This window comes from Parambassis ranga, chromosome 3 (assembly GCF_900634625.1).
Source record: "Parambassis ranga chromosome 3, fParRan2.1, whole genome shotgun sequence".
NCBI lineage: Eukaryota > Metazoa > Chordata > Actinopteri > Ambassidae > Parambassis > Parambassis ranga.
The window spans coordinates 20985963-21004277 of NC_041024.1; the positions used below are offsets into that span (position 1 = coordinate 20985963).

At 41.0% G+C, this 18315-nt stretch overlaps 1 protein-coding gene across 3 annotated transcripts in view; it reads right to left on the minus strand.

The window, feature by feature from the left end:
- The window catches only part of ntrk3b (neurotrophic tyrosine kinase, receptor, type 3b), a 138308-nt gene that overhangs the window by 92678 nt on the left and 27315 nt on the right, over positions 1 to 18315 (minus strand). For all 3 annotated transcript variants that reach the window (XM_028401842.1, XM_028401840.1, XM_028401841.1), the window contains exon 3: positions 16213 to 16284. In XM_028401842.1, coding sequence (XP_028257643.1) covers positions 16213 to 16284 — 72 coding nt within the window. The remainder of the gene's footprint in view (positions 1 to 16212; positions 16285 to 18315) is intronic.

Here is an 18315-nt window from a genome sequence, read left to right on the forward strand (position 1 = left end):
TACATCGCTGTCTCGCAGCTGAGAAGGTGTTGAGTTGGTTATATGTTATAACACCAGCCCGGGCCTGTCTGGATGATTGCCACAACCGCACAGCAGCTCTCAGCATCTCCCAGCATCCCCTCCACCGTAGCTGTCATACACAGCCACCTGGGGCTGCCATCTTGACTTGTTTTGACGAGACTGGCTGAGCGGAAGGAGGAGCAGGGGCAGATGGTACTGTTAAACTGGCAGGGGTGACGTGGCTGGCATTGAGTCGGGCATCCCTGTGAGTCTCAGACAGCAGGAAGCCACCTTGACCCAACCATGGCTGCCAGATCTTAATTCCCATCACCCCACTGGAGACAGAGGGCCGCGGGCCATGCAGATCCAGGCCTCCGTATAAGACAGCTAAGACAGGCCGGCCTCCCAGCAGCCCCTAGGTCATTGGCTAACTCTCTGCCAAACATCCCATTAGCAATAATTTTGTAGATTTTGGATACATTAACATAAGTTCTGCACCACTAAACGCAGCAACTTGATGAATCTTTAACTAGAGACTTAATCTAGATCGAACAATGCAGAAATACTGTGGCATAATTCCATTTAAAATATAACGTACTGATATTTTTTACATATTTTCTTTCACTGCAGTTCTTTTAATTATAAAGTCCTAAACCTTTTTCCTGCAATGGCTTAATGGCACCTGACAGGGGAATTACAGCTACCAGTTAATGATATTTATGTAATAGTAGGAAAGCTACATTGCATTAATTTGCAATTTTTTGCAGAGTGAATTACATTAATTTAAATGGAATAGTGAATGTAAAATTAATACAGAAAACCAAACACATGGGATAAAGCCACACTAGCATGGAAACCTGAACTTAGACATCCAAAGCGTTCAGTTAAATGCCACAAGATCATCTTGATGAATACAAAATGTTATGGCTGTCCATTCATGCTCTTGCAGAGGCTCAGTTCCTTTGCAACCTATTGCTGTGTATCATCAATAGAGTTTGAGGCCAATATGTCAAGAACACATATTCTAGATCCCCTCCACTATGGCCATTATATATAAGAATACATAAAGACAAAAGGACATGAACATTTATTTGTTAACACCTTTCAGTCCGTGGCTGCTCAAAGTGACACACTGCTTAATTTCTATTCTGTTTTTTTCTTTTAAATATGTCTTTTTCCTTTGGGGTTTAATGTATAAAAAAAAGAATTGTTTTGACAATCTACATCGTATAGGATTAGTGGAAAGAGCACAGAAGCAGGAGGCTTCAAGCTGTGCAGGAGGCAGCGTGTGCTGCTGTGTATTATCACACAGGAACACTATTCAAACCAGAGGCCAGAGCAATCCACGCCAGTTAGCCAGTAAGCCAACTGTGAAGCCGGGAAGGCTATGCCAATGTTTTACTCTCCGTTGACATGACTTAATTAAAGTGCCATAGCCTTTCCTTAACTTCTTCTCATTTAATTGGATCATTAGCAGAACAGATTTAATTAAAGCCAGAGCTGAATGGTTTGCATTAAATCTGCACCTGGAAAACTTGGTAGAATATCAAAAGCTGAACAAAGATGGAGGACTTGGTGCAATGGAGCAGACCTCACACTCAGTTGTAATACACAGCATGTTGCTTCCTAGCTGAAGTCAGTTAAAGGTGCAGAAACAATCGTCATGTGGCAACTTTGTGAAATGTGTTTCATGGCTGAGCGATTGTAGCTGGCAGCACAAAATACACTATCACCTCATAGTCACTGCCTGTTGTGTACTGTCACTGGCTATGACTGTGTGAAATGAACACAAGACATGTACAGCCTGAACAGTGCCGTGTAGCCCACTACTGTGTAAGATGATGTCTGAAATCTTCATGGCATATATACACAGAATGCATTGCTGTTGCATTTTTCAGTGATCCATCTCACATGTCAAATATGTTTGTATTTTTAATCAATCCAGCAGTCAACCCAACAAAGACCTCGCTTGTAACTGTGGCATGCACTGCATTCATTTTTCTGTTTCATTCACAACAATTGCAGTGTTTGTGTATTATTTTAAAATTCCGGTGACCTACAGCTCAATATGATGCCTAAATGCATTTTGCAGATGAAGGTGCTACTGCTGTTCCCCTGTGTAAACACTGGGGTTCAATTACAATATGCTATGATAAACCTGTCACCTCAACACTTTATTCAAGCAGAGAGCACTATAAATGTGTGTGTTGTGATAGAATGTCACTATTTGTTTCAGTGAAAGGTTTTTTTATTGATAGTTAAATTAGTTTAAAAAAATGACTGGCTTGGAATCTGAAATTTCTCTGAAATGTTATTGTATTTTGTACTTATCTGGAATATGATTGGGAAAGCTAAACATGCAAACAACAAAAAAAGCACCAGTAAAGTAGTGAAATTATAGAAGAAGGAAAAAGCTCTGACATGGACAGTGATAAGGGCTGAAGAATGGAAGTGTGTGTGGCGCAGCACACTCATGCTGACATTTATGAGAGAAGGCTCTGCTGATTATGAAAAGGTTCAGTGAGTCTTAAGCTGTGATTGCTAACATCACTTCAGAGTCTTTTAGACATTTGGAGAGAGGCAGGGAGTTAGCACCTCTGAAAATTATCACTCAAGCTGTCTCATCTCGGTGAATGGGATATGAGGCTCAAATTTTTCTTTTTTTTCTGAAATGTACTAGCAATTTTGAAGATCAATAGCCACACGTAGTTCCAATATGCTATACATGCTTTTCTGGCTGTGAGGGCACAATCCATTCAATTGCATTTTAAGAGATTTCACGGCCATAACATACGTACTGGTGACTAATCAATGTTAAACAAAAGCACAGTAAAAAATGGTAAAAAATGGAGTTTGACTGACTAGTATGGCCCCAATTCAAAGCTACAGTGTAGAGGTTAAACTGTATGAGTCCAAATATACTCATCATCGATGGACAAGTTGCAACCTCTGAGACTACAGTTCAAAGTGAGATTGGACTACCAATACCATTTCTCAGTTAAACACTGCGTTAGTGCTTAGCCAATGGGCTGACAGACAGTGTCCACACAACCATGCATTTACATTTATACTACATTGGCATTTGCTGCAATCATGACATCCTGAAGTGGCCTTGCATTTACAGCAGATTGTGATAACACAGACTGCTGGTGCAAGGGGACCTGTGATTGACACGTAGCCACAGACTTTATTCACAGACCAATGTACTGAGTGAGGCAAAAATATCTTGCATACAGGTGCTGCCATATTAGAAAATTAGAAAATTAGAAAATTATGTTTTGTATTTATATTTGGTACAAAGGGTCTGTGCAGCTGCGGTCATAGCTTGGCTGTTCCTTTGGATGCTGACCGTGATACATCCTCCATTTTCAGAAACCAGTAACCAATTGAATATGTGTCGATGAAGATTCTCAGTTATCCAGGTCACAAAATAATTAAATATGAGCACTTGAATACAGATCAGCATGATAAGAACTATTTAACGATCCATAAACCAGTTTGGAAAAAAAAAGTACCTCCAGTCTTTATTTGGATCTATTTCCCATCTACTAACTAAGAGGATGTGGATATAACCTATACTGCAGCCAGCCACTAGGCAGTCAAAATGTGAAGCTTCCCTTCTGGGAGCTGTCACATCATCCATCTTTATATGCAGTCTCTGGATGTAGCTGTTTAAGCCAATGTTTAATTCACACACTCACATCAAAATGATACAGAGTGCTGTTTGAAACCGTTTTTGGCCTGGCATGAACAGTTCAGACGCTGGTCTGCAGGGAGAATATTAACCAGTAAACAGTCAAGAGTTTGTGTTTTGTTGCTTTGCCAAGTCAAAGAATTAGCATTAATTAACAGCTGAGTAAATTGGTGGTGAAAGTTGTCATCACTGTTGATGAAATTAATGCCGCAACAGCTGAACTTTGACTTAAATAAATAAGATGATTGTACTCAGACCGAGACTGTTATCGAGAAATGATGTTTGTTTTTTTAGAAATGCAGGAATATATGATTATGTGAATGTTCTTCAGCAGAGAGAGCCGCTGAGATGGAACCAGACTGAAACTTCGATGCTCAGAACAGCCATCTTATCATCCTCCCTTGATACACAGAAGGGAAAAAACCTTATTTCCTTTTTCACATTATCAAAGTCTGTCTCCCCTATCTGTCTCTGTCACAGGGAAATAAGCCCACTGCCACACTCTTACAGCAGTGCACAGTATCAATGTATAAGAGGCCGGAGGCTCCATCCAGAGGCCAGGCGGCAGAGCCACAGGGCTGGGATAGAAGGCTCCTACGTCTCCCCCCTGTGGCACAGCAAATAGCAATCTGTGCGGCTGAAATCCTCATCCTCTTGTCCAAACACATCTGAGGGTTTCCTGCCAGTGTCATTTGATTGACAGTGCTTGTGTCGGAGGGCTTGGCGCTGTGTACACCGAATGTCAGGCCTCAGCCAGACGACTGTCTGTCAGTGCATGGGTTTCGGACTGAGCGGTGAGTGATGTGTGAGAAATGGAAGAGGGAGCAAGCAGAGGCGTTAGGAGGCTGGAGCAAAACGCTGCCTCAGGAATCAGAAACCTTCATCAGGCCTGCAGTATTTGCCTCCCTCAGAGAAGGGCCCACTGTGGCTACCGCTTCAGATTTTAGTTTCAGGCACTGACAGACATGCAGCTATCCAAAACTGCAAGAGTGGAGCATGATGACACTGCATGTTCGACCCCTGCACCACGACTTGAAAGCACTCCAGCACCTTGGCTAAGAGGACAGAGTGCCACAGACAAGCTCCCACACACCGCCTGAATCCAATCCTTTACCAAGATGAAAGCAACTATTTTTAGCTGCTGTGTCAGCCCAGGTAAAGGAAAATGTTGTCTTGCCTGGATACATTTCCCCCCCACTTTTGATTGTTCAACGCTCAAGAGATCAAGAACGACATCAGGGTAGCAAAAGCAGCAAGGTGAGGATGCAGTGAACTGTTGGTGGGAGGTGAGAACTTGAGGTGGTGGGAGAAAGCTTGGTGTTACAGATGCTATCGATCCAGTCCAGACAGCTGACACGGACTCCCTCGAGACTGAATGTCCTGTACTGCAGATTAACTGAAGTCATTATTCCTGTGGCTCACCACGACCCACAGCCACCCACTGCCGTCTCAGGACCGGCACAGCCGTCATAAAGCATTAGGCTCTGTTAGAGTGCTGTGATTATGGATGTAAAGATCTCCTGCACAGCCTGGCTACTCTCTGTCTGTTTGAATAGGCCTTGAGGTGAAGGGCTCCTTCTCCCTTAGTGGAGCTTTCATGCCTAATTTCTCTGCCTCTTGCTCTGTCTCCCTGTCGTTATCTACTGCAGTCTATGTCTTGCAGTTTCTGTTTCTGAAGCTCTCTTTCTGTCTGTCTTCTTTCACACCCAATTTCTTTCTTTTTCACTCAGTGTTCAGACTTGGTTTGAACAATTTTCTCTGTCTTTTGTCTATTTTTTGACCACATTTCTTCCTTTTTCTAGCTCAGCTGCGTCTACGTCGGATTTACTATCAAATAACCATCAGTCAAATCAGAGGACAAGGCTTAATGAGAAATGCATTATTAAACAAATGCTAGGACATTTCATAGCCATGGATCACTCCCACATCGATTTGTCGGAACATTGACTGATTTGAAGAACAATAATTAGGACATGAGGCAACACACGCTCAAACATACACAGCATGCGTAGTGCCTTTAAAGATAAGTGATTTCAGACAACCAGAGTATATTTACAGGTTTGGATTTAACCGTAAATAGCCAGATTTCTTTTGTCAGGTTACACATGCATTATGTTTTCAGTAAGAAATCTTTATATGTGTCTATATATGTTTAGAAAAAGCTTTTTTAGCAGGCTTTAGCAATACTGTGTTCCCATATCTAAGCCTGTATTTTGGTGAGTAGTAGCCTATAGCATTAGGTTTAAGTGTCCAAACATAAGGTCCAGGTTGTAAAGACATATAATTGCCCAGTGACATCATTCTGTCTGTTTTGACTTTTGATCTTATGCAATACTTGTTGTCAAAGTACTTGACAACATTAACATTAACTCATTAACCAGTTATGGAGAAACGTGTGTATGTGTTTGTATTTTCTCCAGTTGTTTACTTATTTAACTTAACAATGACACATCGTCTTAATACTATTAGACTGTTTTTTTCTGATTACTTTCACATATACTGTGACAACAACAACACAATAATAATAATAAAATAATAATAATTAGATGAGGGTATTAGTAGGTTAACAGTGTTGGATTTCCTACAGTCAACTTTGTTTACAACAAAAAGAAACATGTAATGGGCCTTTATCTTCTCTAATGTGTGTTGATGACAGAGTGACCGAGTGGCTGTCGATTTGTACGTTGGAACGGGTGAATGAATGTGCAAGAGACAGGCACGTCCAACAAACCTTGTCCATACATCAGTCTATAACAGCACTGCTCAGTGTCATACTGGTCAAGCTGTGGCAGAAAACGGGTTGGTGAGCAGCAGAGCATCCATACAGCTAGCCGATACCATGCTCCGTGACACCACTATCAGAGGGTGGCGAGCCTCTGTGTTTGTGTTTACACAGAGATTAGCTGCGTGTACATTCAAGCACCAGAGGATGAGGATGTAATGTAAATTTGAACTCAGTATGAATTTATGAACATGCAGATTCAATTTGAAGTGCTTGTTTGCTCTCCTAAAACTTTCACCTCTGGGAAATAGGATGCTCTGTGTGACCTGTTTAACTGCTGTATCTATGTGTGTGTGTTGTTGCTGTTTCGACTGAAGAAAGCCATTACCCCCACTGCAGAGTACCAACTGTAGTGCCAGGCAGCCAGATGGGTTCACCTACCGGCAATGCAACAACAGGCCCACACTGGAGAGTGATTTCATGTGGTGCATTGTGGGTGGTGAGGTTTTGAAAAATGGCGGGGGTGGGCTACTATGAAGTCTAATGTTAGAGGGAGATCCTGAAGTACCCTTAACCTCCCCATCAGCTATCTCCCACAGTCACATGGCTTCAGTCCTGGCAGAGTGGAGCGGCAGGGCGGCCTGTGGGAGGGAATCAGGTCCACGCAACCTTTACCCACAGAGCAACACCACCTTCCAATTTAACACTCGGAAAGCAGAAGCTCGCCCACGCAGAGCACAGTGGGCAGGAACTGTTAGAGTGTGATCTTCACTGAATTACTGTTGATTCAAGATGGATTCTGCAATGCGATGCAAAATATGTGCATCCAGTGCCTGTATGTAACATGCACCCAACTTAATAATGCATTATGCATTCCGATGGAAATGAAAGCTTACTGGAATGCACAGAGTTAGTATCCAAAGGGGTTAGCCTGTGTGTAGGAGGAACTCCTCCTCCAGAGCAATGCTAAATTGAGAAAGGACAGGAAGGGGAGAAATAAACAGCGGTTCTGCATTTCTTAAAGGATCAAAAGTCATATAATGACTCCCACAGAAAGAAAACACTTAAGGTAGTTCTGAATTCATTTTAACAGCTTTGCAAACACAGCTGAAAAGGTTATTTTAATGTTTCTTGGTAAAATTTCAGAAATCCAAATGCACAGATGGAAACATTTACCTTGTGGGGGAATAATAGTAGATATACCATTGTGGTAGTAATCACAGAAAATGCATTTTTACTGCATTTTTACAATGTTGTAACACATTCGACTAATTGGCAGCAAAGATCATACTAAGAGACTGTGAGTCCAGGATGTGTAATTACCTTTTTTAAACTTCAGATTGGATCCTGAAAGGTGTTTCATCAGAAACTGGCATTGTGAGGCTTTTTTTCACATCTACAATCATAAACTGCAAATGAATGTAAACAAGGACAGATTGAAAGAGCTCCTGTACCAGCAGGTACATTACTTGTTAATAAAGCCTCCAAACCTGTCAGAGAATTTTCTAAAGATAAACTCAGCATGGATGCTGTTTCTTCACAGCACCCTGCTTTATATTCATACTGTTACATATACACTCACCCCTAGAGCTCTTTTAGTACAACTTAGGGTCTCTAATGAAGTGTCGTCGTAGGTTCCGTGAAAATCTGTCTCATTACTTTTTCACAACTTTCACCACCTTGTCTAGGTTTCAGATAGCAGTTGTTGGTTATAATCCACTTTGTTTTATTGTGTTTTGAAGGCCAACAAAAACACAGATTTGACACATGTTAACAGATTTCAGGTAAAAAGGGAAACCGTAATGCTTTGGCCGGGCTAGCATTATGGCTGCAACATTTATCTTACAGAACTAAAGGTCACAGGTTCAGTGCCTTCACCAGCTGAGGATGACAGAAACATATTTGGTCAAGATGACCTCCAGCATTACACTGAAGCCTGCCAGCATTCCCTGAATAAGAGAGTCGGCTGACTGCCCCCAGGTGTGAACATAAAGATATTTGACACAGACACTGTATCGGTGTTTAGCATTCATTTACACCTCCGAGATCACGGCTCTATTTTTATATGACCGTGGAAGCACCAAGCAGAACGGTACGGAGAGGTGTCATCTGGGTAACTGTTTCATCTCCCTGCCAACTGAAGTGAATAGCCTACCTGAGAGCCATGTCAGTATTTCTATATTTAAAAAATGTAGAAGAGAAAGCAGAGTTTAAAAACCCTGACAAGGTAAACAGAGAATAATCAGACTTCTAATTAAAGGTGGTCTTAGACTAGCTGGCCAGCTGACCTGAGTATGAAAGTGACATTTAGGAATTAGAAAAAAAAGAAAAAGAAAAAAAAGGACAAAATTCACATAGCCAAGAAAATTTAATGAGAGAGAGACTCTCCACTTCTCTTTCCCTGTGGGGAATGACCTTTCCGACTCCCCAGTGACAACATTCCCTCCAGATTTATTGGGCCTCTCCCTTGGCTGCACTAGAATAAAGAGAAGAGTTGCCTCACCATCCAGAAACTGACCTTTAATTTGACACAGACGGGGGACAAGCGCAACGCACGATGCCCGACCGACGAGCAGCATCAAATAGAAAACTGGACCCAGCGGTGGCAGCGATGATTTGAAAGCCCGGGACCTTGTAGCGGCGTCTTTGCTGATAGACTTCATTTCCACCTTGTGCTTTGTGCGCAGGATAAACACGTGTGAGATGAATGTCATAGCAGTAGAGAGAGAGAACACTGGGTATTCACACCCAGGCACGTGGAGTGATCGAAGAGGATGACTGTTGAAAGGACACTGACAGGTCTACACCCAACCAGAAGCCAGCTGTTGTCTTAGACTGTTAATCAGACACACAAGACACCATCCCTCACAAAGGATGAGAGGTAGACATAGGTCTTTAGGGAACACCTCAATATTTCATAAAAAAAAACAATTTAAAAAAGACAATTTAGAAAATTGATTTCACATCCATGTGTGTTTGATGTTGGGTTACTGCAGAGCCAGCTGCCAATTAGCTTAGCACAAAGACTGCAGAGGTTAGATTAGCTCACTTAGACACAAAGCTCAGTGAGCCAAGAAACTGGGAATATGATCTGTGAGATTTATAGATAGTGGGAAGGTGGATTTTTGTATTAATGTCGAAGCCAAAAACACCAACTCCAACTCTAATTTGGCATCCTCTAGACACGTGTACAGTCCCACTGGGAGGGCATATCGACTGTGGTACTGATGCAAAAATGCCTTGACACATCAGGTCTTGGAATGGCTTAATGTCACAGCAAAATCAATTGATCCCTATGGAATCAGTATGATCAGAAGGTCCACTTATAGGGAGGTGAAATGCAGACGTAGCTTTGTGATGTGCCCACTGCAGAAAGAGTTGCATCATCCTTTGTTTGTTGCTAAGCTGGTGAGCTTCTTAAAGTCTTTTCATAAGGTGTCTTATCATCTTTAGAAGTGCCTACAGGTGATGTGGATAGCTGGTAGCACACAGGAAATACATTCCTGATAAGTGAGAGCGAGTCATGATAGTCTGTCAATACTTACTGCAGAAGCAAATCATCCTCCGGTGGAGAGTTACAGCTAAAAGGAAGCCATGATGAGCTGGTCGAAAGGAGAGAGTGGGAGAATATATAACATGTATGTGTATACATATATGTGTGTTGGAAAGGGGCAGGCTGTTTTCTTATATTCAGGCCAGCACTGAATTTGTTACAGTCCATACCACAAGCAGGCTGTAAGTCACGGTGAATCAGGTCTAGTTTAGTAAAGGGTCAAAGGTCAAGTACACATGCAGTTATTGTAGGAAGAGATTATTTGTGGATTCATGTCCTTACCCTCAGCCTAGAATGAAAGTGGTGCATTTTAACCTGTTGGGACACATTGCTGTTTGGTTGGAATATTTTTCACTGGTGTCTCTCCTCCAGCTGCCTGACCAGGCAAAGCAAGGTCATGTAACTACTCCCCACACTGTGTGTGTGTGTGTGTGTGTGTGTGTGTGAGAGAGTGTAGGAGAGACAATGGAACAAATAACAAGGAGCAAATAAATAACAGTGATTGAATAATAATTGATTTAAAAAAAGAGCTAAGATGAGATTTATTTGTTCAAATATGTTAAGAAGTATTTTCTTTAACATGTGTAGTAATTTATTGTAAGAACACAAGGTGAATGTGATGATCACCTGTGTGTAACAAGGTTGTTGTGCTACAGGGGAATAAGTAGAGAGTGAGGGGAATAAAGTAATGCAGAAGAACTCCCCCATCTTCATTCTTGTATCTCCATAACCCAAAATATCTTTAGTTGGTTTAAGGTAAGATAAAAATCTACACCAAGTTTGTGGCAGTGAGATAGTGGAGTGCAACAAAAAGATGTGGTTTCATTTTTTTCAGATCCTGCTGTAGACTTTCATGCTGCTTCATGCCGTGAACTTGTCTACATGGTAAAACTGGACACATGTAATCCTGGATGCTACAGCCTGAAACACTTAACAAAGCTGAGACCCATTGTTTATGGTGTGCTGGACTTTAATTGTAGCTTCATGAGCACCTACTTCAGTGCTTCCTGTAAACCTCTAGCACAAAAACACAAGATGATGCTCACTTACGGTGCCAATCCATGATATAAGGGGTGCCACAGATCCACCAGTGGCACCTTATGTGTGTGTCATGTGGGCATGTAATCTCAGGAAAGATCCTTCAGAAGAAGATTAAAGCTTTCATACAATTACACTTATCGAAAGACATTTCTCAAGAGCTCTTGTCGTCTATATCTCCACCATCACGGCAGGTAAGCTCCTATAGCCAATCACACGCAACATGTGCTGTGAAAAAAAGATCCGTTCCTGACACAAACCCAACAACAATGCAGCTCAGAGCACACTACCAAACATCTTGCTATGGTCCACCGACAGGCTCTTTGTCCATCTTACTAAGTCACATCACTCAGAGTCACTGATGGTTGACTGATTTATGTTCGGTGAGACAACAGTTTGCATGAATGTGATACTATCTATTGCTCAACAGTCACCTTTATTATTTATTTTTAAGTGACTGAAAGCACATTAACGCCCAATTAATCAGCTCAGTGAGCAGCACTATGCATTAGTAGTGTGTGTGTGTGTGTGTGTGTGTGTTTCTCTTGAAAGCTTTTTGGATTGAACGGTGCTAAAATTACAGGTAAGAAAGAACACTGTGTTTCATCAAAAATGATAAACAGCCACATTAATTTGTTCTCAGACTTACTTAATTACACTAAAATCAGGTAAATTATGCTAATCTAAGGCAAGGCCAGGCCACAGGAGCAGTCGTGCAGTAAGCCCACAAACACAGCCAGCAGTTCTACCATCAGCTTTAAATTCAATACATCATGCAGAGCTCCCTATTCTGATGTACACAGGCTATGGCTGCAGCTACAGCACTGGCAAAGTTGTCTTGTCCACAAAGCTGCAGAGACCAAAGAGCAAATCGCTGCTCCCAAGAATACATTCTTCAAAAGAAAGAGCCTTCCAAGTAAACCATCTTCTTTGTTAGCTTTGTGGCTGCATGCTCTCCCACACACACGAAACAAATGAAACTGAGCAAACTTTGGGGTCGTCAGGGGAGAGAAGGCTGGACATGCATCAAGCAAAGACAAGGCAGCTTGTTTACAGAGCTTGGAATCTGAGCAGCCATCGATAACCACTGGCTTGCTGGCACAGAGTGTGGTCATTTTCTACACTGACAGTGCAAAATATATCTGATTGTTCCTTTAATGTCCCCTTATGGTACTTAAGAGGTTCAAGGACTGTTTCATGAGTTTCTCCAGCCACAACAACTGGTGCAATGGGATTTGCTGCTGAGTCACTGGTGCCACTGAGACAAACACAGCAATGTGTTTACTTGATGAGTTGTCTTCTTGAAGACAGATATTCCGTTGAGAAATTCACTGGAGAAAAGTTTCCATTTTCTTTTTAATAGAATAACTTAGGCTGAAAATTACACATATTGATTAATATAGACAAATCCCTGATGCTATAGTGCAAATATTATACATTTCTTTCCAATAAGACTCATCAACTGACACAAAAAAGTATGCTAAAACCAAAGTCTTTGTTCTCTAAATTCTGATCAGCCAGTGCTATAAATTTTTATGTGTACCAAAAACCTACCAGCTCAAATGTTCTCAAACACTTTTAACACCAACATGCCAACACACAATCTGCTTTTCTGGCTACAATCACTGAGGATTGTGATTGGAGTGACGCCCAGTCCAGCTCTCCCATCAACAAAGATTAATTTTTGTTTGCTGTTGTACAATACTGTATATACATATCCTAGCAGCATCTGTGATTTTGTATGGTCACCTGATTTGTCTGTCTGCTGATCAGAAGTGTTTATGACACGTAGTGAGTATTTGTATAGGATTAACAGGCTGCTCAGTAGAACTATCTGGGGACTGGCACAGGTTGTTTTATTTTTTTGTCTCTGCTGAATTAGAAAGTGTCCACAGATCAATAAACCTACTTTTATCCAGCTTACCTTTCTCCTGGCTGACATGAATTGCAATTATTAATGTGACCACATCATTCAGTAAGCCTCTCTCCCTGGTTGTTGTTTACATCTGTGTGTGACATCTGATGGTGGCTGCACTATACTGCTCTGTTAAAGGTGTGTCCTTTTTTTCTATAAATTAAATTACTGAGCATCAGCTACATGTTTAAAATGTAAATATTATGATAATTTGTGGATTTGATGTCTGCATATTGCCCAAAATATGCTACACATATTTAACACTGCAAACTTAATCGCATTCTGGAGCCTTGCAGAAAAGATATTTACATTCATGTCATTCAGAGGATGCTCTCATCTGAGAAAATGAAAGGTTCTGCATCTTGGTTATTAGATGTTGGTGCATAGATTAAATCTCTGAACCTCAGTTATGAACATCCAACAAAGTAAAGTACTCTTACAGGCTAAATACTGGGGAAAAAAAGGTTTATTTTGGGCTCACCTAAAATATAGCATGACCATAGAGGTCACTTCATAATGACAGCACTGACAAGAGCTGTTAGGAAGACAATCAAAGCTACAAAAAGGGACATTAAATATAGCTAAGTTTATTTGTAATGAAAGAGGAACATGTGTTCTTTTACTGCTCTCTGCCCAGGCTGAGCTTGTAAGATGTACTGTACATTTGTTGGTTGTCATCTTGTAGACAGAGGGGGGTCATTTCTACAAAGCCTTTGACTACACAGCTGTCTGAAAAGTTTATAAAAAGCTCTAATACTAAACAATCAGCCTTTGATTTCAGACAATTTTGTCCGCATGCTATGTAATGTGCTCACACAGTGGGAAGAAACAGTATATAGCACTTCAAACATTATTTCTTGGTTGATATCCATGGGTTACCAGAGGCTACAAGTCACTGTAACTTTAACTTTGCTGGGGTATGAAAGACACCAAATGTATAACTTACTATACAGCTAAAAATGACCTTTATCCATTGGCTGTATATGCCTATTGACAAACTGCCTGTGACATCATCTGTGAATGTAATATCATTGAAAAAAAATCTAAATCTCCTGTACAGTTGTCATAAAAAGGAAGCTTCTCAAACCTTTTTGTACCAGCTGTGATACATTTGAACACTTTTGGACCCCACAGGCTGCAAAAACTGCAGTTTTTGACACATCTGCATTTTTAGCCCTTGAGCTTGTCACTTTGCTGTGTTCCAGTCCAGGAGTTGCATCCTGCAAAAAGGCTCATTTGTGTCACCATGACACAACACTGCTGTCCCCCACTCCAAAGCTGCTTCAAATAAGAGTGAGTGAAAAAATGATCCTTTGTTGTTGGTGCAACAGATGGATCCTTTGCAGCCCATGCAAATATATCCAAACTGAAATTTGAATTTCCAAAGAGAAAACTAATAAATGTTAACATCAATTACAGGATGCTAGGCTAAATCTGTAGTGCATCGTGGCAAACAAACAGTATTCCAAGACCAGACTGTTCCCTTTAACAACCATCGGTGCATTTATTGAGGCCTGTTCAAATCTTGAAAGATTAATAACACTCCAAACTCAAGGCCTGTTTGCCATGTACATACCAGATGTTCTGGACAACTCCTGTCATCGACTAAGTCAGATGCATTTCATTAGAGATGATTTGTTGTAAGCGTGTTTTAATTATAACATTATTTGAGCTCATTTTAAAAGGTCACACCACGAAATATAGAAGTGGTGAAGGTCTTTGAAGTAGTCGTTAGTCAGACATGCTAATTTTTTTACTAGAGCAGATAAGCACATGGTGCAATCAAGTCCTTGTTAGATCTTGAATATTGTTTGACATGCAAACTATCCCTCTTACAACAGGCCCATGTATGCAACTTAAACAAGACATGATGTAATACATGTAAAATAATGCATGATTCATGTATTAAAAAGCCAGAGCAGAAGCATACTAATTGAAAAAACGAGGATATCTGGGGTGAGTGTTAATTACAGCCATCATGTTTATGGCACTTGGAATTAATGATATCTTTACTGTGACTAATTGAGACTGTTTTGGCCTGAACATGTGATGAAGACAAAGGCTTCAATTCTCCCCACAAAAGGGAGCAACCAGTTGGGTGTCTGATGGCCTGAGCTTTGAGCACGGCTGTCTGACACAGACATCAATGAGGTCAGTCTTTTCAGGCTAAGCACGGGCATAATAATTAATCTTCTCTGACATCATCATCCTTAGTGTCACCTAGCAACTGTCCACCTGCATTAACAACACTACCGTAGATGCCTGTCATGAACCGTTTGGAGTGGTGAGATGCTCAGTGGTAGAATTTAAATTCACTGAGGCTCATCTGATCACATGTCTCAAGATCTAAACAGAAGGTATTACATTTTTAGCCAAAAAATTAATACAGAAAAGCATAAATTAACACTTTTTTGGGATTTTGTTTCTTATTTTTAGATTCAACTATGAGTTTGTGTTATAATTATCACTGCAGGTCTGAACATCGCACTCATTTTTTTACCATAGGTGAGAACAAAAGGAGGAAAAAGCATAATTTATTTAGTCTACATGATAAACACAGAAAAGTACGAGCACCCAGGGACACATTCAAATGCCAAAATGTCATCTTCTAAGACAGTGTAGGCAGGTCGGTATTTCTGCCCTCAGTAAGAGACAAGATTATCTTCTCAAGCGATACTGCACATTATAATCCACATTATAAACTACTACTTGCCATATCTGTCCATGATTCCAAATCTAATGGCATCATCTTAAGGACAAACGAGAGAGACCAAACAGCCTTGCTCTCGACAGCTGGAAATTGCAAATGGCAGTGTGTTCAGGTAAAAGGACTGTGACTGAGTTCCTCAACGTGTTTACTCCGGGAAAATTGGGGAATAACAGGCTGTCATACGGTGACACATCAGCCTTTGTTAAAGAAATTACTTTGCTCTTCGCCCAGCTCTCTGACGCAGGGCCTCCTGGACAAATTGTCCATTTGGCGAGTGCAGACTAAATGGGACTGCGTCTTCGGCATGTTGCTCTACCGAAGCACAAAGAAACCGGGTCAGATAGGAATCCAATTATCCAAGGCAAATAATGGATGTCTCATTTAAGATGTGCGGCTGTTGCGACAGTAATGGCAGTGCCACAATTTTCCCGAAGCCAGTCTCTATCAACTGCATCATCTTCTGTTCAACAGTAACTCATCTGCAGCCATATACTATAAGCTGTCAAGCATCACAGATCATAATAAATCTTTTGCCGGCACAGGAAACACGGTTTCAAAGACGGAGTGTTTGTGTACTCACATGTAGCGTAGGTGTGGGTTCTGAGCAAACGCCCGAGCCTGGATCACTTTCAGGTTACAATTCATGATAGTTCTGAAATAAAAGAGATAAAACACAGATGAAACCACACAAATGCAACCTTCCCTTCTTTAGTACAGTCACATACAACTATAGTACATGCACATAGTATTATGAGGTGATTATGTAACTTGCACCAAAGCCATTTTGATATTTTTAGCTTTTCCACTTCCCTTTACTAGGTAAACCTGATTGTTTTTGTATTTTTTCTCAGTTCCTCATCTTGATTATTTTTTCTCTTTATTCTGATTGCAGAAGCTTTAGTGTTTGCAGCATTTTTTTTGTCTGTTCCAGTTTAAATATGGTTTAAACATGCAGCACTGGTCCACTTCAAGATATTTTACATGTCTTCCCTGGATTTCTTCATATTTTTAAATGACTGAATTGACAGCCAAAAGAGAACTCAGTTTGAAGCACCATTTGATTTCAGATTTGTGAACTTGTGTGTCTTTTCTGTAAAATCAGCGAAACCCCCCCGATTAAAGCATGCACTCACACATTGTGTTAACATGTATTGAGCGAAATATGTGTGAAATTAAACTGCTGCTCATTTTACTGGGACCCGATTGGAATCCTCTCAAGGACGCCTGGAAATTCCCAGCGCCCCAGTTTGGGAACCACAGTTCTGGGAGACAATGGTAATGACTTCTAATCTTGTAATCACAGATGTCTCTTTCCAAAGAATTCATTGACATCATCAGTGAGGGCCTCATAATGCAGGGTGCTGATTACACCCAGCTGTTGGAGCCAATTACCTTCTAGGAGTCTGATCACGTATCAGTCAGTGTTTGACTGGAATGTGCTGTTCCAACACCCCACAGCTCCCAAAATAGGGGAACAAGGACTTCCAAAAAATCCTTAGGAGGGAGGGGCAGGTTCACCAGAACAAAAAAAAAATGAACAATGATTTTGCAATCATTATACTCCCTTAGAATTAACCAAACCTTGGACACAGACAAACATCGCCTTTGGCTATTATCCTCCAGGCAGCATTACTGCTAACAGTAGCGGAAGGCAAAGGGACTTAAGCTAAATAAATAAATAATAATAATATATGTTTATTTGTTTCATAAACCGTTTTGATTGTATTTCAACAAACAAATATACAATAAAATAACACAATATGGCAGAACAGTGTGGGACAGCAATATGCAGAACATACTGTATGACATCCATCATGTAAATGCTGACACTTTACTGCCTCCTAGACTCCAAGCTGAAGACACATCTCCACATCACCAGCTCAGGCTGTGTGAATCAAACGTTTATGGTCTAACTACAAAGCTGTTAACAAATCACTCCTGACCACTAAGAGACTTGAATAGTTTACATTTTTTAACCATGAGCACACAATGATTAGTGATAATAAAAATGGTCAGAACAACCTATTGAGAATATGTGTTAAAGAATACAACTGTCTGCTGTCTGGAGATGCAGTTATATAACTCAGTATATGTCAGTAAGTGTTTTTAATTAATTCATTTTTTTTTCCTTTTATTGAAATAAAGATGATGATGAGGTCAAATGAAACATGAGGTGATGGAACTTTCCTCCCCTCACTAATCCCTCAACAGTGCTAAAAGCCCCACAAGGAAGCATCACAACAGCCTTCCCTGTGCAGGCGGGAGGAGCCGGCGTCCCCAGACAAGGCAGCAGGAGAGAGGCGGTGGTAATGAGAAAAATGCTAATTTAGTGGTGGTGCAGATATTGCACTTGGCCTCCCTGATGAGGGATCAAGGGGATCAGGGGAGAGGCCAGCTCTGACTTTGGAGGGCAAAGGAGAATATGGTTCTCTGCAGAGGAGGGGGGGGGGTTAAGAGGAAGACGAGGTCGGGTAAAAAATAAAAAAAGAGTGAAGGAAATGTAAATGATGTGGCCTCATAGAGTGCATGGTTGCAAAGTAGGAAAGGAGCGTAACATTGATTCAAAAAAGTGAAGACATGAGAAAAAAAAAATCGGTCACAATGCTACAGCAGGGACCCATAATTCAATTTTCCCTGCTGCTTTTTAGCATTATTTGATCAGTGGCTAAGTAAAGCAAAGGGG